At 39.8% G+C, this 21,686-nt stretch overlaps 1 protein-coding gene across 2 annotated transcripts in view; it reads right to left on the bottom strand.

Moving 5' to 3' along the window:
* Nucleotides 1–21,686, bottom strand: part of ATP11C (ATPase phospholipid transporting 11C) — a 204,714-nt gene that overhangs the window by 170,671 nt on the left and 12,357 nt on the right. The window contains exon 2 of one of the 2 annotated variants that reach the window (XM_036888187.2): nt 19,524–19,562. The exons of the other annotated variant lie outside the window; for it this stretch is intronic. Within the exon in view, the coding sequence (XP_036744082.2) occupies nt 19,524–19,526 (3 nt within the window). The 5' untranslated portion in view covers nt 19,527–19,562. The remainder of the gene's footprint in view (nt 1–19,523; nt 19,563–21,686) is intronic. 2 annotated transcript variants of the gene reach the window in all.

Below are 21,686 nucleotides of genomic sequence, written 5' to 3' on the forward strand. Positions count from 1 at the left end.
TATCGTGCTACTGGAGGTGTATGCACTGGCCATAAAGATAAAAAAAAACTCCCTAGTAAGATGCTCTTACCTTCTGGCCGTTCGGATATACTACTGTGATCTCTGGCAGTCACTCTGCTGTTATTCCAGGAATACACAGGAGGCCAGCTTCCAGGCCATGTCCTCAAGGTGCCAGGAGAGCCAGCTATCATTGGTCCATGTGTCAAAAGGTCCAAGATCACGTCAACTCCATGGAGTCTCCAGGGTGAAGTGTAGTTGGTGCTGACAGCAAGATATTATTCAAGCGGCCGAACCTCAGCCTCAGTGATTCTTCCTTGGTTTGTACTTGCAGTTGTATAGGGGAGGCAGCCATATGTGTTAACATGTCTACGGGGCTCAGGGCTCCTTTTCATGGTCTCTTGTTCAAACACCGTAGCATGGTCCATAAGCAGACTGACCATCCCCACAGACTGTATTGGTATCTTACTTTGGTCCAGATTTTAACCAGCCATTGTGCTTATCATGCCTGCTGCGGTAGGATTGTATGGCACATGAAACTTCCATTGGATTCCCAGGTGTTGCACCCATTCCTGCAGTGTATGTACAGTAAAATGAGTGCTATGATCACTGAATTATCTGTGGTCGGCCATAGGCAACAAAGAGACGCTCCCGGTCTCTTTTGGTTGTCTGGTCTACACAACGGGTAGGAAAAGCAACCAGAAGTACAGTAGCTGTGTCCACACAACTCACAGCACACCAATAAACCTCTGACACAGGTAGAGGGCCAATATAGTCTATCTGCCACCTTAAGAGGAGTATAGGCCCCTTAGCTATTGTCCCATGTTGCTGTGGAACAAGCTGTAAGTCCCTTTTGGAGGACATGACACACTCCTCCCAGGCTCTACGAACTTCTTCAAAGGTCAAAGGCAAGCCCCATCAACGGATTACAGCCCACACTGTCTTTTGCCCCTCATGCAACAAATGCTGATGTAACCATTGGGCTACATCAGAGGCAGGCTTTCCTTCTAACCAACGTATCTGGGCCAATATATCTGCTTCATTATTTCCTAGGGATGCCAGTGGCAAATGACCTGTCATGTGGTACACTGTAATTATTTTAGTCTGATCACAGGCCCATAAGTCTTGCCACAATTCTTGTCCCCAAAGGGGTTGGTGACCAACCAGCCAGTTGGCATGGCACCAGGTTGGTATCCACAGGGTCAAGCCCTGATAGCCCAGTTGTCAGTGCAGACAACTATAGGGGAAGGCTCCTGGCTGATCACAAGCCATACAGCCCACAACTCTGCCCATAGGCTGCTCTTCCCCTCACCATCTTCCATCCATATTGTCTCAGTCTTAGGATGGAAAGCTATGGCCTTCCATTTTGGGGGCTGCCCATGGCTGGAGCCATCTGTGTACCATGCATCTTCAGGTATAGGAGCTTTTCCCTCCCGATAAGGACTCTCTGTTACAAATGGTTCAAAAGCAAGTTCTTCCTGCTTTTCACTAGTTTATGTCACAGGCCCTATAAGCATTGGAGTTCTTCACTCAAGGGGCTACTAGAGAGGGCGCTACACTGGTGTACCTAAGTACCCCACTTGGCTGGTGTGGGCGTTTGTGCCACAACATTCCTTGGCTTTTGGGTTCAGTCTTGTACCCACCCCAAGATGGGACAGGTGGTTATTACCTTTATCGGGGCCATTCCAGTGATGGGATCTGTAGCCAGCAAGGCGTGATACATGGCAGCCAGTTGTTTTTCTATCAAAGAGTACCATACCTCTGCCCCTTTCCAGAGTTGTGACCAGAATCCAATAGGTTGGCGAGATCGTTCAAGCTGCTGCCAGAGACTCAAGCAATAACCATCTTCAGTCACATGAACATCCAGCTCACACAGCCTTGATGGGTCTATCACATTCAAGGCCTGCATGGCCTTGACTGCCCGTTTTGCTGTAGTAAAGGCAGATGCACATGTCTCATCCCAGTCCCACCTGACACCCTTTTGCACCATCCAGTAAAAGGGTTTCAGAATTTGTGCCAAGTGCAGGATAAACACTCTCCAGTAACCTAGAAGACCCAGACACTTCTGTAGCAATGGTACAGTAGTAGGGGTAGGAAAGGCCTGGACTTTATAACTGCTTCTGGTATAACTTTGGTCTTATCCGACCAGACGACCCCCAAGAATTTGACAGACAAACAAGGTCCCTGAACCTTGGTATTGTTCACAGCCCATCTTTTCTCCTGTAAATGTTGCAGCCGTCTAGGTGCTGCACTTTCTAGATCTGAAAGAGAATCGGACATGAGCATGACATCAACAATATAATGGTATAGCCATACCATTGGCAGTTTCTCCCATGTGGCCAAGTCCTGGGCTACAAGTCCATGACAGATGGTGGGGCTGTGGAGGTATCCCTGTGGAAGAACAGTGAAAGTCCACTGCCGGCCTTCCCACGTGAAGGCAAACTGTTCGTGACTTTCCTGCTCAATGTCAACGGAAATGAAGGCATTAGCAAGATCTACCACACAATGATATGTTCCTAGTTCATGGCTGAGGGTATCCGTCAAGCCTGCAATAGAGGGGACAGCAGCATGCATAGGGGGTATGACTTTATTCAGTTCTCTGTAATCCACAGTCATATGCCAGGAGCCATCTGGCTTTTCTACTGGCCACACTGGGAAATTGAAAGGACTATGGGTGAGCTCTAAAATACCTTCCTTTGATAGAAAAACAATTGCAGCTCCTGGAGAGTTTCTCCAATCTCTTTTTGCCCTCCAGGCAGTTTGTATTGTTTGGTATTAGTCACCGGCCGTGGCACAGGCAAAGGTATGGATGGGTGCCTAGCAGGTCCCCTCAGAACTGCCTTCACCACACATACTCTCAGTCTGAACTCACCTGCAGTGGTCTGCAACCATAGGCCCTGCAGGATATCAATCCCCAAAATATACTCAGGGATAGGAAATAAATATGTATTTTATACTATATCCAAATAGTATACTCTTTGGAGGGGTAGATGCCCTATTCCCAAAGGGATTTGAGCTTTTTCCACTCTGATACCCTTACCCCCGTATCCATCTATGATAGTAGGAGTTCCTGGGGAACCGCTCACGGTTACCATGAATCAGTGAACGTTCAGCCCGTGTTCACCAGTGCCAGGACACGTTGTATGTTCACTGGGGACCAATGGATAGCTATTTCAACATGTGGCCTCCAGTCCCCCCCTGGTCCCGCAGGGCAGATACCTTGACCTTCCCGTCAGTCAAACCATGTTCCCCAATCATATACCTGTGTGGGCTCAAGTGAGGCTGGCTTCCTCTCCAGCAGGAAGTCTTGCAAATACACAGGCTGGACTTGTGGCTCTGTCTCTGATCTCTTGCCTCTTTGGCTTTAATGGCTGGAACTGGTTTCAGTTGTTGCCATAGCTCTAGTAAGATCCTATTTGACTTCCCATCTACTTTCCTTCCATCTGCTCCTGTCTGTATTAAATCAACCAACATCTGGGTCCTCATAACCTTCATGGGGCTCTGTAAATTCTCCTTGTGGGTAGCAGATCTTATTTATTTCTGGGTTCTCACTGCTTCAGCCTCTCTTAAGTTGGCTACTGTATGTGTCACCTTGCTTATGGGCTGCCCTAAGTGAGGGGAAAGAATGGCCACTAGAGACCCAAAGAGGGATGTGGGAGCCATTTGAAGCACAATATTTCTCATCCCTGGAGTGAAAATATCTTCATCTGAGCCATGATTCTCTGGAGTATAGATGGCATTTCTTATGCTTAGCTCTCATACCACCTGTTGGAGTTCAGCATATGCCTGCATCTAACAGGAGAGGATGGGAGATCACCCGGGTTGGACCACACAGCACAAAGTGCAGCCATAAGCCAATCGAGGAGGGAGTGACTGTGCATTTTGGGTCTGATGTGTATTTTGTAATCGCTGCCTCAAGGCGGGCTGCACTGTCAGGGAAGCCAGCTTTCCCATCTCTGATCCTGACAGAACAATTCCATCCACCCCTAAGTCCCACAGATGCAGGAGCCAAGCTGATATTGACTCCAAGGGCTTCTGCCTAAACTGGGAGCCCAAATCCACCAGCTCAGCCTGAGTATAGGGGTGGACCACAGAGTGCTCCATGACCTGGGGAGAGGTCTGCTCCTCTCTTTTGGGAACTTTCAGCTGTTGGGTCTTTATTTATTCTACAACCACTGGGTGTGCTTTCAATACAGGAGGGGCCAGTGCCTCCAGCACCCCCCTTTCTCCTTCCCCAGCTCCTCCATTTCTGGGGGTGATGGCACCTTTCTCTCCCCTCCCCTGAATGCCTCCTTTGCTACAACCTTTACCTTTTCTACTGTGCCTCGCAGCAATGCTAGCTCAGTCTTCAGAAGCTCTCTTACCTTCACCTCAATGCTTCGCAGCTGGCATTCTCATGCCACCTCTACCTGTGCTTCCCTCAGGAGTTCGTCTTTTTCCTTGATAGCCTTTTCCTCCTTCAGAGCACCTGGCAGCACTGCTGTCTCATTCTGTAAGGAATTCTTTACCTCTTCAATTGCACCTTGCTCTTGGCAGTCTCGTGCTGCCTACTCTCGCATCAAAGCCATTTCCTTCTTCAGGGAATCCAAAGAAGTTTGCAGCTCATGTTCTCGTGCTGCCATTTCTTGGGTCTTTTTCAGGAGCATATCCTTCTGTAGAATTTTTTAATATTGTGAGAAGCAGCCAACCCACAGTCCCCACTGCATCACAGGCACTCTGTCTCTCAAGAGACCTACTTATTACACCAAGGGCTTCCCCTACTGCCTCAGGTATCACCTCCACTGCCTCCAGTCCTGGGATAGGGCCTAGTCCTCTAGGAGGCAAGCCACCTCAGACCACATACCCATTGGGGGACAATCCACTGTCTCCCCATTCACAGGGGCAGCCACTGAAGCACCCCTCCCATAAGGGCCACCTGTCTTTTTCCTTGGTCAACAATGAACCCTGCTGACTTTTGCCAATTGCCTTGCCAATGGATTTCAGCCCTGGGCAAGTTTGCTATGGATTCAATGTGACCAAAGAAATTGACAGCAAAACGTTCTTGGGGTGAAAGGGTTTATTACCCAGCTTGTTCTCCCAGTGGAAGGACGAGCACTAGCATCTCTGCCTCTGCGTAGAGCACTGGGATGAGGTCGGTATATAGTGTAATAGCTTATTGCCTAAAGGTGTGGAAGCAGTAGCCTAGCAACAGGCCAGTTACATCATCAGATGATTTAAGTTCAGAGAGGATCCTGGTCATAGGAACCCCAACTTCCCCATAGTCAGAAACAATGTATTAATTTTGAAATTAAGTTTAAATTGCGCTTCATCTTTTACCTAGTCAGTCAACTTCCAGTCAGTATTTTTACAGAACACTGGTTCTCAAATATTATTATGCACCATATCACCTGGAGTCTGTTAAAACCAATAGCCAGGACCCAACCCCAAAGTTTGATGAAATAGATCTGAATCAGAGGCCTGAGATTTGAATTCTAACAACTCCAGGTGATGCTGATACTTACCTCTTGTAAACGTTTAACATTAGAAAACCTATGATCAAATCTAAGTACCTAAATGAAATCCAAAACCAAATTTAAATGATTTGGGAATTTCCTGCTTTTTCTTTAGCAACAAATCTTTTCTGAGCACTTATTCCAGTGGCCAGAACTATACTATACTATACTGGCTCTGGGTATAGAGCAGTGAATAAAGTAAAAGCACACATGCCCTCTTAGACGGTCTACAGGGACAGAAAGCTAATAACCAGTTTCAAGACTCACTGTTACAACTGCAGCAGGCCTATGTAAGAGAAGTACAAGATGCTATAAGCCCTCATGAGACTGGGTGGCCTGACTTCAGCAGGGATTAGGGAAGGCTTTCTTAAAAGAAGTGATGCTTGAGCTTAGTTCTGAAGGAGAAAGAGAAACAGGGTCCTTGGGGAGGAGTCCATACATTGGGAGCAGTGTGTGCTGGGCGGGTAGAACCCTGAAGAAACACCAGTGTGACTGCAACACCCAAGGCTAGGAGCAGAGGTCAGAGATTTTGTTGCATAACCCAACAGATCCTGATAGGCATGGTAAGGAGTTTAAATATTACCCTAAGTGTGAGGGGAGCCACAAGGGATTTTTAGCATGAAACAGACTTAAACTAATACACGTTGAAAAAATAAGTCTACCTGCACAGATGGATTAAGAGTGGCAATGGTGGATCAAAAAAATATTCAGGGGGCATCATCGTTGGAATATGGTAATGCACTGAGTAAGTTAAAGTGAAAGGGAAGAGGGTAGATTCAAAGATGACTTCCAAGAGTATAAAAATGCTGTGAAGTGATTAGTAGTGCTTTTACAGTCTGATTTGGGTTTTTTGCTGTGGTGTAGCATGAGCGGCAAAAATGTATTTTATCTGTGCCTAGGAAATGACTGGACTCACAAAACTAATTAAACAGTAAGACAACAGAGCAAATGGTTCCCTTATCCAAGAAGAGAAATTCCTTTTTAGAGCATTATATATTAAGCTCAAAGTTAATCTTATTGTCTCCTTTCACATTCTGGAAGCAAAGACTGACAGGGTTACTCATCTCATTATGCAGCCTGTGAACTGTAAGAGCATTTTATTTTTACCCTTCTGATGGCATTTATCACTTTCTCCCTTATATTTTCATTATATATCTATGTATTCTAAGTCCATTTCTAAACTGTAAGCTCTGTATGGAAGATAATGATTACTGCGGTAATAAGAACTCCCAAAGATAATCTACATACCCAAATCTAGGGGTGGTGAAGTGGGAAGAGAATTAGAGAAAAAAAGGCAGAAAATCCATTTCTTCTGTTCCATTAACCAACAGATTGTCCTTTAAAAATAAAGTGATGCAGAAGGAGTATAAAGATGATTGTGTATTTTACATTGAAATATACTTTAAGAAAAACTCAAATACAATTAAATAAAATAATGAAGGGTTGGAAGGTACTGCTTTCTGTAACTGGAACGGCAACTAAGAAATATTAGTATGACTTAGAGTGAACATGAAAATACTTCCACTTTTTTATTAATGTATCACTGACAGAAAATCTTCTGAAGGTTTCACAGGAGCAACATTGTGGTTTTAGATGCACCCATATTATCAAGTCCCCCACACATCCCATTGCAGTCACACTGACAATCACCTTAGTAAAATGCTACAGAGTCACTATTTGTCTTCTCTGTGCTGTACAATCTTTCCCGAGACCTCCCTGCATTACATGTGTTAATCATAATGTCCTTTAAACCACTTCTCCCTCCCTCCCCAAAAACCCTTCCCAGGCCCTTCCCTTTGGAAACCGCTAGTCTCCTGGAGTCTGTGAGTCTGCTTCTGTTTTGTTCCTTCAGTTTTGCTTTGCTGTGATACTCCACAAACAAGTACAGTCATTTGGTACTTTGTCTTTCTCCACCTGGCTTCTTTCACTGAGCATAATACCTCTAACTCCATCCATGTTGTTGCAAATGGTAGGGTTTGTTTTCTTCTTATGGCAGAATAATAATCCATTGTGTATACATACCACCTCTTCTTTATCCATTCATCTACTGATGGACACTTAGATGGCTTCCATATCTTGGCAATTGTAAATAGTGCTGCAATAAACATAGGGGTGCATAAGTCTTTTGGAATCTGGGATCTTGTTTTCTTTGGGTAAATTCCTTGGAGTAGAATACCTGGGTCAAATGGTATTTCTATTTTGAGTTTTTTGAGGAACCTCCATATTGCTTTCCACAATGGTTGAACTAACTTACATTCCCACCAACAGTGTAGGAGAGTTCCCCTTTCCCTGCATTCTCACCAGCATTTGTTGTTTCTTGTCTTTTGGATGTTGGCCATCCTAACTTGTGTGAGGAGATATTGTGATTTTAATTTGCATTTCCCAGATAATTAGCGATGTGGAGTATTTTTTCATGTGCTTGTTGGCCATCTGAATTTGTTCTTTGGAGAAGTGTCTGTTCAGATCCTCCACCCACTTTTTAATCACGTTATTTGCTCTTCAGGTCTTGAGGTATGTGAGTTCTTTATATATTTTGGGTGTGAACCCCTTGTTGGAGGTTATTTACGAATATAGTCTCCCATAGTGTAGTGTGCTTTTTGCTCGGATGGTGTCCTTTGCTCTATAGAAGCTTTTTAGATTGATGTAATCCCATTTGTTCATTTTTGGTTTTGTTTCCCTTGCCTGAGGAGATGTGTTCAGGAAAAAGTTAATCATGTTTATAGTCAAGAGATTTTTGCCTATGTTTTCTTCTAAGAGTTTTATGGTTTCATGTACTTACATTCAGGTCTTTGATCCATTTTGAGTTTACTTTTATGTATGAGGTTAGACAATAATCCAGTTTCATTCTCTTGCATGTAGCTGTGCAATTTTGCCAACACCAGTTGTTGAAGAGGCTATCATTTCCCCATTGTATATACATAGTTCCTTTATTTCATACTAATTGGCCATATATGTGTGGGTTTATATCTGGGCTGTCTGTTCTGTTCCATTACTGTGGCTGTGTAGTAGTTACAAGTTTGAGAGTGTAACCCCCCGCTACCTTTATTCCTTTCAAGGATTGCTTTGGCTCTTCAGGGTCCTTTGTGGTTCTGTATAAATTTTTAACTATTTTTTCCAGTTCGTTGAAGAATGCTGTTGGTATTTTGATAGGATTGCATTGAATCTATAGATTGCTTTAGGCAGGATGGCCATTCTGAAAATATTATTTCTATCCATGAGAATGGGATGCATTTCCATTTATTGGTGGCTTCTTTAATTTCTCTCATGAGTGTATTATACTGTTCGGGATATAGCTCTCTCACCTCCTTGGTTAGGTTTATTCCTAGGTATTTTATTCTCTTTGATGCAATTGTAAATGGAATTGCTTTCCTGATTTCTCTTTGTGCTAGTTCATCATTAGTATACAGGAATGCAACAGATTTCTGTGTGTTAACTTTGTATCCTGCAACTTTGCTGAATTCAGATATTAGTTCTAATATTTTTAGAGTGGATTCTTTAGGGTTTGTTATGTACAATATCATGTTATCTGCAATAAGTGACAGTTTGACCTCTTCCTTACCAATCTGGATGCCTTTTATTTCTTTGTGTTGTCTAATTGCCATGGCTAGGACCTCCAGAACTATGTTGAATAAAAGCAGGGAGAGTGGGCATCCTTGTCTTGTTCCCGATCTTAGGGGAAAATCTTTCAGCTTCTCACCATTAAGTATGATGTTGGCTGTGGATTTGTCATATATGGCCTTTATTATTTTAAGGTACTTGCCCTCTATACCCATTTTATTGAAAGTTTTTATCATGAATGGATGTTGAATTTTGTCTAATGCTTTTTTGGCATCTATGGAGATGATCATGTGGTTTTTGTCTTTCTTGTTGTGAATGTGGTGGATGACAACAGATTTTCAAATGTTGTACCATCCTTGCATCCCTGAGATGAATCCCACTTGATCATGGTGTATGATCCTCTTGATGTGTTGCTGAATTCGGTTTGCTAATATTTTGTTGAGTATTTTTGCATCTATGTTCATCAGGGATATTGGTCTGTAGTTTTATTATTTAGTGGTGTCTTTGTTTAGTTTTGGTATTAGAGTGATGCTGGCCTCATAGAGTTGGAAGTATTCCTTCCTCTTCTTTTTGGAAAACTTTAAGGAGAATAGGTATAAGGTCTTCACTAAATGTTTGGTAAAATTCAGCTGTGAAGCCATCTGATTCAGGCGTTTCATTATTACATAGTTTTTTTATTACCAATTCAATTTCGTTGCTGGTAATTGGTCTGTTCAGATTTTCTGTTTCTTTTTGGGTCAGACTTGGAAGGTTGTATTTTTCTAGAAAATTGTCCTTTTCTTCTAGGTTATCCAGTTTGTTAGCATACAATTATTCATAATATTCTCATAATTCTTTGTATTTCTGTTGTTTCCATAGTGATTTTTCCTTTCTCATTTCTGATTCTGTTGATGTGTGTTGACTCTCTTTTTATCATAATTCTGGCTAGGGGTTTATCTATTTTGTTTATTTTCTCAAAGAATCATTTCCTAGTTTCATTGATTGTATACTGTTTTATTCTTCTCGATTTTATTTATTTACACTCTTATCTTTATTATGTCCCTCCTTCTACTGACTTTGCGCCTCATTTGTACTTCTTTTTCTCATTTTGTTAATTGTGAGTTTAGACTGTTTATATGGGATAGTTCTTCCTTCCTGAGGTAGGCCTGTATTGCAATATAATTCCCTCTTAGCATGGCCATCACTGCATCCCACAGATTTTGCGGTGTTGAATTATTGCTGTCATTTGTCTCCATATATTACCGGATCTGTTTTAATTTTGTCATTGATCCATTGGTTACTTAGGAGCATGTTGTTAAGCCTCCCTGTATTTGTGGACTTTTTCATTTTCTTTGTGCTATTTATTTCTAGTTTCGTACTTTGTGGTCTGAGAAGCTGGTTGGTACAATTTCAATCTTTTTTAATTTACTGAGGCTCTTTTTGTGGCCTAGTATATGATTTATTCTTGAAAATGTTCCATGTGCACTTGAGAAGAATGTGTATCTTGCTGCTTTTGGGTGTAGAGGTCTGTAGATGTCTGTTTTAGGTCCATCTGTTCTAATGTGTTTTTCAGTGCCTCTGTCTCCTTATTTATTTTTTGTCTGGTTGATCTGTCCTTCAGAGTTAGTGGACTGTTGAAGTCTCCTAAAATGAATGCATTGCATTCTATCTCCTCCTTCAATTCTATTAGTATTTGTTTCACATATGTAGGTGGTCCTGTGTTGGGTGCATAAATATTTATAAGGGTTATATCCTCTTGTTGGACTGACCCCTTTATCATTAAGTAATGTCCTTTATCTCATGACTTTCTTTGTTTTGAAGTCTATTTTTTCTGATACAAATACTGCAACTCTTGTTTTCTCCCTATTAGTTGCATGAAATATCTTTTTCAATCTCTTCACTTTTAATTTCTGTATGTCTTTGGGTTTGAAGTGAGTCTTTTGCAGGCAGCATATAGACAGGTCTTGTTTTTTTTTAATCCATTCTGTAACTATGTCATTTAATTGGTGCATTCAGTCCATTTACATTTAGGGTGATTATCAATAGACATGTACTTACTGCCATTGCAGGCTTTAGATTTGTGGGTACCAAAAGTTCAAGGCAGCTTCTTTACTAGCTAACAATCTTACTTAACTCACTTATGCTATTTCAAACACAATCTAAAGGGTTTTTTTCTGCCTTTTTTTTTCTTCCTCCTCCACTTTTTTTATGTTAAGTGTTATGTTCTGAACTCTTTGCATATCCCTTGACTGACTTTGCAGGTACCTGATTTAAATTTGCATTTGCTTAGTAGTTAATTGGTCTACTTCCTTTCATGTGGTTTTATTTTCTCTGGTGACAGCTGTTTAGCCTTAGGAACACTTTCATGTATAGCAGTCCCTCGAAAATACACTGTGGAGACAGTTTGTGGGAGGTAAATTCTGTCAACTTTTGCTTATCTGGAAATTGTTTAATCCCTGCTTTAAAGTTAAGTGATAATCTTGCTGGGTAGAGTATTTGTGGTTGGAGGCCCTTTTGTTTCATTGCATTAAATATATCATGCCACTCTCTTCTGGTCTGTAAAGTTTCTGCTGAGAAGTTTGATGATAACCTGATGGGCTTTCCCTCATACGTGATCTTTTTTCTATGTCTGGGTGCTTTCAATACTCTCTTCTTATCCTTTATCTTTGCCATTTTAATTATTATATGTCTTGGTGTTGTCTTCCTTAGTTCCCTTGTTTTGGGAGATGTGTGCACTTCCATGGCTTGGGAGACTAATTCCTCCCACATATTGGGGAAGTTTTCAGCAATTATTTCCTCAAAGATACTTTCTATCCCTTTGTCTTTCTCTTTTTCTTCTGGTACCGCTATAATGTGAATATTGTTCTGATTGGATAGGTCAAACTATTCTCTTCCTATTCTTTCATTCATAGAGATCTTTTTCTCTCTGTGTCTCAGTTTCTTTGTATTCCTTTTCTCTAATTTGTACTTCATTTACTGTCGCCCCTACCTCACCTAATTTGCTTTTAAATCCTCCATTTTATGTTTCAATTTAGATACTCTATTTTTCAAAGTGTCCATAGCTTTCTTGAAGTCCTCCCTGAGATCTTGACTATTTTTCTGTAGCTCCATGTACATGTTTACAATTTTTATTTTGAAATGTTTATCAAAGAGATTAGTGAATTCACTTTCAGTTAGCCCTTTCTGGTGTTTGAGTAATTTTGGTTTGTACAAAATTCTTTTGCCGTTTCATAGTTCTAATGATTATTAAGGAATAATTACTTTGTGTAGTTGCCACCCTCTAGTGCACAGAAGCTAATCTCTGGAGCTTCCCAGCACCTTGAGCAATGGCTGGAAACACAGGTGAGCGGCACCGGTGCTTGCTGGGAGAAAAGAGTTCTTTCCTGCTTCCCAGCTGCAGTGCCTGCTCCACTGCTAGTGCTAATGGGCCAAGCGTGTAGGGCGGAGCCTCTGCACCATAGTCCTGTATCTGCTGTATAGTGGTTCACCCTCTGGCTGGCCTGGCGTGATGGTGGGGGTACCAGGTGAGGAGACCAGTCCCTGCAGGGTGGAAAGAGCCCCTTCCTGCTTTCTGGTTGCAGTTTCTGCTTCTATTGCTAGGGTCACTGTCCAGCTGGTCTGAAGCGATGATGGAGGCAGCAGTTTTGCAAACCAGTGTCGACCAGGACAAAGGAGTATCAGGCTGTGTACTGCAGTGTGGGGTCTCAGTCCTGGATTGCCTGATGGGGATGGAGTGCCAGAATCTCCTGAAAGTTCCTGATGTGCTGGGCTGTATGTGGTGGTTATAATTTTGTCCACCTGCCCTTTCTCCTGAGCAGCAAATTCTGTGTAATCCTTGTCTCTTTAACAGCCCTCTTGCTGTTGGGAAATATTTCAAAGTGCCCACTTTTCTTTTGTCCTGGACTGGCCAGTTGTGAGTACCTGTTCTCTACAATTGGCTGGAATCTCAGTGGCTACAAGTATTCTTCCTGTCTTTGCTTTCCAGCCCCAGTAACCTCCAGAGCACCATGTAATGTGGGTTCGTGCTCCCGGAGCAGATCTCCAGAGGTGAGTGTTTAGCAGTCCTGGGCTTCTACTCCCTCTCTGCTCTGTTTCTCTTCCTTCTGCTGGTGAGCTGAGGTTGGGGGAGTGTTTGGGTCTTGCCAGATTGTGGCTTTGCTACTTTACCCTTTTCTGTGAGGTCTTTTGTTTTCCAAGATATAGGCTGTCTGTTGCAGTTTTTTTCTGGTCACTCTTTCAGGATTAGTTTTATTTGCTGTATTTTCACATTATATGTGGTTTTGGGAGGAAGCTTCTGCCTCATTTCTCACACCATCATCTTTTTCCATCTACTTTCATTCTTTTTATGTCACCACATCCTTAAGACTTTCATCTATCTGAGCCAAGACAAAGTATCTCAGACAGACGCCTCGGTCCAGGTTGTAGCATTATAATTCATCAATCTGCCTGTCATTGTTGAAGGCCTTCTTGTATTGTTTGCTGTTAAGTGAAACTGTGGCTTAATAGTGCCTTTCCACTACATAAATACTTTTCAGTAAGGTCTAAGATTCAGACATGCTAAAACCAACCCTGTGTTATGGCAGGCCTCATAAGAAGTCACAATGGTATTCCCTGCTCACAAATTTCATTCAGAGCTGCATTCAAATGGCACCTTCTCAGTAAGGCATTCCTTTGTCACCCTATGAAAAACTGCAGCATTCACCCCAATACTTCATGTCTTCTTCCCCTGCTTTATTTTTCCTTTATCAATCACCACTAGTGTACATATTAAAATTATTTTCTTGCTTATTGTCAGTCTCCCTATGTACTGGTCATCCTCCCAAATCTGTTCTTTCTTTCTTCTCGAGCACCTGGCTTTTCAGCTAGTAATTACATTTCCCCAGTATCCCTTGTGGCAAGGGAGGACAATGTGAAAAAGATTCCTCCAAAGGTATGTGTAAACTGGTGTGTGAAACTCCTGGTCATTTTTCTAAAAAAGCTTGCCCTGGACCCCTTTACTTTAAGCTGGCTGGAACCTGAAAAACAAATGCTGAAGAAAGCAAAACTGCTCCAATAATCTGGGTCACTGAATGATCTCACTGAATAGGGGCTGCCTCCTTGCCTTGGGCTATTACATGCAGAAAAACAAACACCTACTTTTTTCTAGCCACTGTATCATGGAGCGGTTTGGTACATCAGTTTATCCTTTATTATTATTACCCTAATAATACCCTTCCACATTAAAACATAACGTCCATGGGGAGAAAGCGTATTGTTTAGTTTTGCTCACCAGTGCATCCATAGCATGTAGAATAGTGCCTGACACATAATAGAGTACTCAATAAAGATTCGTGAACTGATTAAATATACAACTTCATAATCACCACCCTTCCACATCTTCAAATCACCTTCATGGCTTCAAGAAGTTCCGGTTAGAAGATCCAACTGTTCCCAAAAGAGTACCCCAGAAGTTCCTGTACCTGTTCACAGCCATCTTCCCCCTCTCCCCCAACTGAGTGTGCCCTTCAGCCTATTAGCCTCCTTTCAGTTTCCCAATGTGCCCAGATCTTACCCATCTCAGGGTCTTTGAACAAGCTGGTTCCAACATATATTCCCAACCACCTTTGCAGAAGGAGCCCCTCATTCCTTCAGTTATCTGCTTAAGTGTCATCTCCTCAGATGTAACTTGCAAGTCACCTTATCAAAAACAGACTCTATTTCTGTTATCTCAGTTTCTATTCATGACTTATGAAAATGAGTAATTATAATATTTTCTGGCTTACTGTTTAATTGTAAATTAGATTAGAAGCTCCGTAAAGACACAAATCATTTCTGTTTTATTCACCATTAGGTGAATTTACGTCCCCATTGCTTAGCATAGTGGCACATAGTAAGAAGTCAATAAAAGGGTGAACAAATGACTGCACTAAAGATATTGAGTGTTTCTTTTTGGATATTTTGAAGTAGACATGAGTTAAAGCATATGCAACTTTACATAAATGCAGTCTTCAAATGTATTTGATTACCAGCCTGACAATAAAGTTTCTACTTATGGGGATATAAACCACTGCACATTCTGGCATGCTTTTAATGTTTTCTTAGGATTATCATTTCTTCTTTCCACTCCTACTTTGCAGGTGTTAATGACCAGGTGGAATTTGAATGACTCACTGGTATCACCATCTAAGAGCAATTTTTACCTGTATGTCTCAAATGCAGGTTCATAGGAACATATACAATTCAAAATAAATGAATATTATATTTTGGGGGCATGCCAACTGACTTCTCAGGACCTCAGACCCAAGGACCAAATTCCTTTCATCTCTCAGGCTCAAGATTTCAGCTCAATTTGTTTATGGATTATGTAAACTAAGGTGGCCCTCTGGAACTGTGGCCACCAGCCAAACTGGGCATTCTGGAACACTTTGGAGATGTTTTTTAAAAATGCTGTTTCCTTCTGTATTTTGTCTGTAGTGGTGGATATACAAACCAACACATGGAATAAAACTGTACTGAAACACACACACACACGAATAGAAGCCTAACTGGAAAAATCTGAGTAAGATCAGCAGATGTTATCAATATTAGAACCCTGGTTGTGACATTACACTACAGTTTTGTAAGATATCACCATTGGGAGAAATTAGGCAGAGGGTACACAGGCTCTCTCTATTACTTCATACAACTGCACACATATCTGTAATTATCTCAATACAAATTTCAATTAAAAATACGTTGCTTCAACACAGAAACTCTAGGATGCTGCAGAATTCAACAGGTTACTTTTTTGAAGAAAACTGGAAGGAAGCTGCTGGGGAAACTGGAAGAGAAGTAAAGTAGGAGTGAATATGAAACTTTAAAGTGGGAGAGATTACTAAAAGAACACAGCAGTGTTAGAAAATATACACCCATATCCTTAGTCTACTCAGGTCCCAATGTCAAAGAGTAAAAGGTTGTTACAGAAAACCTAGTTCAACCTCTGCATTTTAAAGATCTGAAAAATAAGGCTCAAAATATAATTTGCCAAACTTTAAAACCCCTATAAAAAAGAAAAAGCAGACTAGTTTTTCAACTACATTAAAATAAAGAACTTGTTTATCAAGCCACAAACTGAGAAGATATTTGTAACAAACATAACCAACATAGTATTAATATCCTGAATCTGAAAAGGATTCCTAATTATAAATCAGTATGAGGAAGATAAACAACCCAAAGGAAAAGTCAAAAAGCATGAAAAACTATTTCAGAGAGGAAACATAAATGGCCTACAAACATACATAAAGATGCTTAACTTCATCAGGAATCAGAGAATTGGTAAAAGTAAGAAGTCAGACAATACCAAGTGTTGAAGAAATAGAAGTGATATTGTTAGTGTGAGTGCATATTGGTAAAACTACTTTAGAGAACAACTTTACCTCTTCTTATAGAGTTGCTTATTTCAAGACCTATCATTATGTGTGTCTTCCTATGTATATGCCTGAGTATGCACATTTGTATGTGTATCCTACACACAAACAGATGGGCGAAAACCCCTTTTATAAATATACACCAAAAGACACATTTTTCTGACTATATCAGAAAAAAAACCCTGCAGACAATCTAAAGATTTATTACAGAAGAACATAAAAATTCTGGTATATTCTCAAAGTGAAATATTCATCAGTGACAATGATGAACTATTGCTACATAAAATCTTTTAAAGAATCTTCGCAATATAATATTAAGGAAAAAAACAGTATACCATTTCTCTAAAGCTCAAAATAAGAAAACTAATGTAATAGCTAGGTTTGCATCAGTGTGTGCTAACACTACTTATTAAAGCAACGATTCACAGAATGATTCACAGAAATAAAGTTAAGGGTCACAGGGTTGGGGGGAGGCACAGGGATAAGAAGTAGCACGCAGAATTATACTGGTAATGGTTTAATTCTAATATTAGGTGGTAGGTGCACACATGTTCATTTTGTTATGCAAATATTTTATACATATTCTTCTTTATGTACTGATTATTACATTTTAAAAAGATGATTTATTGAAAAAGGAAGTGATTTTTCTAAGGCTATACTGTTGTTTAGTGGAAGCATCATAGCAGAGAAGTTTCTAGTCCCATACCTCAAAAAACTTCCACAATGCTAGGTATACATTAGGAATAAAAGAGACATTTGTTGATGTAACACGAACTTTCTGACTACTTAAATTATTAATTCCAAATGTGAATTCTATAAATTCATTAATACATCTTTCGATATGGTTTCATTGATTGTATTTTGATTACACTGCCTTCATTATCATCTTTGATAAGTAATATGTCTAACTTTTCACAGAAATATTTTAATTGTACTGTCTTACAGTTCAAAATGGGCATATATATTCTTTTTTTCCGATTTTTTAAAAATTAAGGTATCATTGATAGATGATCTTATGAAGGTTTCACATGAGCAACATTGTGGTTTCAACATTCATCCATATTATCAAGTCCCCCCACCCACCCCATTGCATTCACTGTCCATCAGCATAGTAAGATGCTATAGAGTCACTAACTTGTCTTCTCTGTGCTATACTGCTTTCCCTGTGACCCCTCTACATTATGTGTGTTAATCATAGTGCCCTTTAATCCCCTTCTCCCTCCCTCCCCATCCCCTTCCCTTTGGTAACCTCTAGTCCTTTCTCAGAGTCTGAGTTTTGCTTCGTTGTTGGATCATCTCTAAGTTCTTTCCCAGTTTTAAGTTTGTACTGGTTTTGCTTCAGTTGTTATACTCCACAAATGAGTGAAATAATTTGGTACATATTCTACTGATAAGTTAGACCCTAGGCCTTGATGAAAACTAAATTAATAAAAAATGATTATGACTTTAAAAATAGATTTTATTTACAGAGTTCCATTTCATTAAACTGCTCCTTTGCCGTGGCTGTTATCCTCTGGTTGAATCATTGGCTATAATAAACATAGTAAGTACCTAGTTCTACTCCACCATACTACTGCTTCTCAAATATATACAAATGAAATGTTTACTTACTGCCCACTACTGTCACCTAGCAGCTGTCACTCATCCAAGCCATGGGTTGCCTCTCTACCTACCATTGTGCAGCTAACTGTGTTTATGAGTAGAGATAAGAAAAGTGTCTTTGGGAAATAACATTAGGTGACCACTGGCAATGAAGACAATGGTGGTACACCCCAGAAAACCTGCCCATCATATTTTAGTATCAACAAAAATGTTTTCCTTCATTAGTGCTGCCAAGAAGTTAATATAATCAGAGTTGAGTTTGATTCTAGAGCATAGTACTAACAGACATGGGTCCTACATTTGATCCCCAATCATTCAGGTTAGTGTAAAACCAAAAAATACAATCACTATTAAAAGCCCAAGAACAGCATAAACAGTACTTCCTAAAATTTGTCATTGCTCCCACACAAAGTATAGTCAATTTAGTTCATGCTTATTACTATTAAAGAAGAAACTGAAGTTTGGTGCAGAGTATAGTCAAATAAGCAATCAAGAGCTAGAGACCTGAAGACTAAAAAACAACGGGTGAAGCCTAAACATACAGTACAAACTTAAAACTGGGAAAGAACTTAGAGATGATCCAGTAGCCCTCACAATTCACAGAAGAGGAAAATGAGGACATAGGTTACAGAGCTGGGCTTGCAATTCCTCATTTCTGAACTCCTATTCACTCGATAATCTTGGAAAAGCCATTTGTCCTCTCTGTGCATTTCCTTCAGCTGTAAATCAAGAAGCTGGATGACTAAATGGTCTCTAAGATCCTTTACCAGTTCTAGGACTTGCTGAACATTACAGACCTGTGGGTAAAATGGTAACATTTCCAGAATATCTCGCCTGGCTTTAGTGCATTTGCATCTTCTCAGGGATGAAGAGAAGTTCATCTCCATGTCAATGGGTAATTACCTGGGCAACGAAGGCGTGTCTGAACCTGAGAGTTTAAGGGGGAGGGGCTGGCTTGCTTGCTGGTTTGCTTCTTTAGGAGCAGAGGAGACAGACGGCCCTGGACTGCAGTTTGTAAGCAATAAACGGATATGTGTGTGTGTGTGTGTGTGTGTGTGTGTGTGTGTGTGTGTGTGTGTATGTGTGTGTAAAGAAATAAACACATAGGTGATTACGCACACACACACTCTTACCCCATTGGTCTGTTTTCCCTGGAGGACCTTGACACAATAAGTAAATGTGTATAATGAACTAATGCTTGTAAAGCACTTAAAACAGTGCCAGAAACTTACTATTCTATTTTTAGTTGTTACTATAATGTTAAGAAGGCAAAGACAACTTACAACTGAAACAATTCCATAAACCTGCAATGTATCAATGAAGCCAAGCACTAGTAAATTCAAGTTGCTGACTGGAATAATTACTGCTGCACACAGCCTAACAGAACACAAATGCCTATACAGAAGGTAAATGAAAAAAAAAGATAAAAAGAAAACCATTCAAATTTTGATCCATATAAGATGATAAGATCATCTCTACCCTCATATACGAGCTTAAGTGAGACACTTACCATTAACTATCATGTCTGAATATCTGGTACCCAGCAAAACTGCAATAAACTCAGAAAAATAATAACATTAAAATACAGCTTAATGTAACAGTTTTTAAATTTAAAAAACAAGCATTTGTAAAATACGTAGGCAAAAAAGTTATCAAAAAGACAAAATGAAAAACACATTTTAATCAGTAAATATGTCATTTGTTATTTATAGAGAGTATTTCAAAGTATAAAAGAAAATTTCTCAAGAAAATCAATGTTGTAAATGTGTCTACAACAATGGTGATGCTCACAAATATAAAGTTGTTCATTAACTACATCAGATAATATTAAATACCTAAACACATAATAAAAAGAGATATGATGTTTTATATATTACAAAACACAGCAAGTGAGCCTCAAGGAAATGGTATCATTTCTAAGATATTTTTTAAAGTGAACACAACAGTGATACCTAAAGATTGGACAATCTGCTCTCAGTCAAGCCCACAAAGTCTATGATTATAAAAGGAAAACAAGATTAGAAATACAGATAGGAATCCTATTTCATTCACTCAGCAAACACTGAGCACATGTAACGATAAGAAAAAATGGTCACAGTTCTTACCTTCATGGACCTTACTATGTAGAGGGAAGCTTGATATTAAATAAGTGAGCAAACATATATAATATGCAAATGTAAAGTCAATTGTGATAGGAGTATAAAGGAAACATTCATAGTGCTAAGAGAACCTGGGAACCAGGCATTGTCTGAGGGAAGGATAAGGGTCAGCTTCCCTGGGAGAGTCATGATTAAGCTGACTTCTGAGAGATGAGTAAGAGTTAAGGCAACTGACTGAAGTAGAGAAGTTTACCAGACAGGCAAAATGGCATATACAAAGGTCCTGTGGCAGATGGTACACAAAAAGTGAGGAAAACTTACAGAAATAGAAAAATCCACATAGAAACTCAAAGGACCCTGAATAGCCAAAACAGTCTTGAAAAAGAACAAAGTTGGAGGCTTCATACTTTGTTTTCAAAATATATTACTGAACTACAGTAATTAAAGCAGTATAGTATTGGCATATAAACAGAGCAATGGAAAAGAACAGAGACCCCAGAAACAAACTCTCATATATGGTCAAATGACCTTTGACAATTGAGTGCCTTGAAGGAAGAATCTTTTCAACAAATGGCACAAGGAAAACTGGATATCCACATGCAAAATAATGAAGTTGGGCCCTTACCTTATGCTACATACAAAAATCAATTCAAAATGGATTATAACCTAAAACAATAAAGATCCTTGAAGAAAATGGAGGGGAAAAGCTTCATGACATTGGATTTGGCAATGACTTCTTGGCTATAACACTTAAAGCACAGGAAACAGTAGCAAAAATAGACAAATGGAACTATAGAAAATTAAAGAACTTCCATGCATCAAAGGAAACAACAGAGCAAACAAGGCAACCTAGGGAATTAAAGAACATATTTGGTTAACATCTAGAGTATATAAAGAATTACAACTGGATAAAAAAAAACCTCAACTTAATAAAAATGTGCAAACCATTTGAACAGACATTTCTCCAACAGTGATATACAAATGGCCAAAAGTATGTAATAAGATGCTCAAACATCATTAATCAGATAAATGCAAATCTAAACCACAATGAGATATCACCCACATACTCAATAAGATGGCTCCTATAAAAACAAAAACAAAAACAAAAATAATAAGTGCTGGCAAGGACATGGAGAAATTGTAACCTTTCTGCAATGGTGATGGGAATGTAAACTGGTGCAGCTAAAAACAATACAGATATGCCTCAAAAAATTAAACGTAAAACTACTGTAAGATTCAGCAATCCCACTTCTGGGTGTATATCTAAAAGAATCAAAATTAGGATTCTGAAGAGATAATTTGCACACCTTTGTTAATAACAACATTACTCACAATAGTCAAAAGGTAGAAACAACCCAAATGTCCACCAGAGGGTATCTGGATAAACAAAATGTGGTATATACATATAATGGAGTATCATTCAGCCTTAAAAAGGAAGTCCTGTCACATGCTACTATATGGATGAACCTTGAGGACATTAAGCCAAGTGAAATAAGGGAAACACAAAAAGAAAAATAAGGTATTACTACATTTATGAGTATCCAAAATAGCATTCAGAGAAACAGAAAATAGAA

The sequence above is a fragment of the Manis pentadactyla genome, chromosome X, assembly GCF_030020395.1.
Source record: "Manis pentadactyla isolate mManPen7 chromosome X, mManPen7.hap1, whole genome shotgun sequence".
NCBI classification, from domain to species: Eukaryota; Metazoa; Chordata; class Mammalia; order Pholidota; family Manidae; genus Manis; species Manis pentadactyla.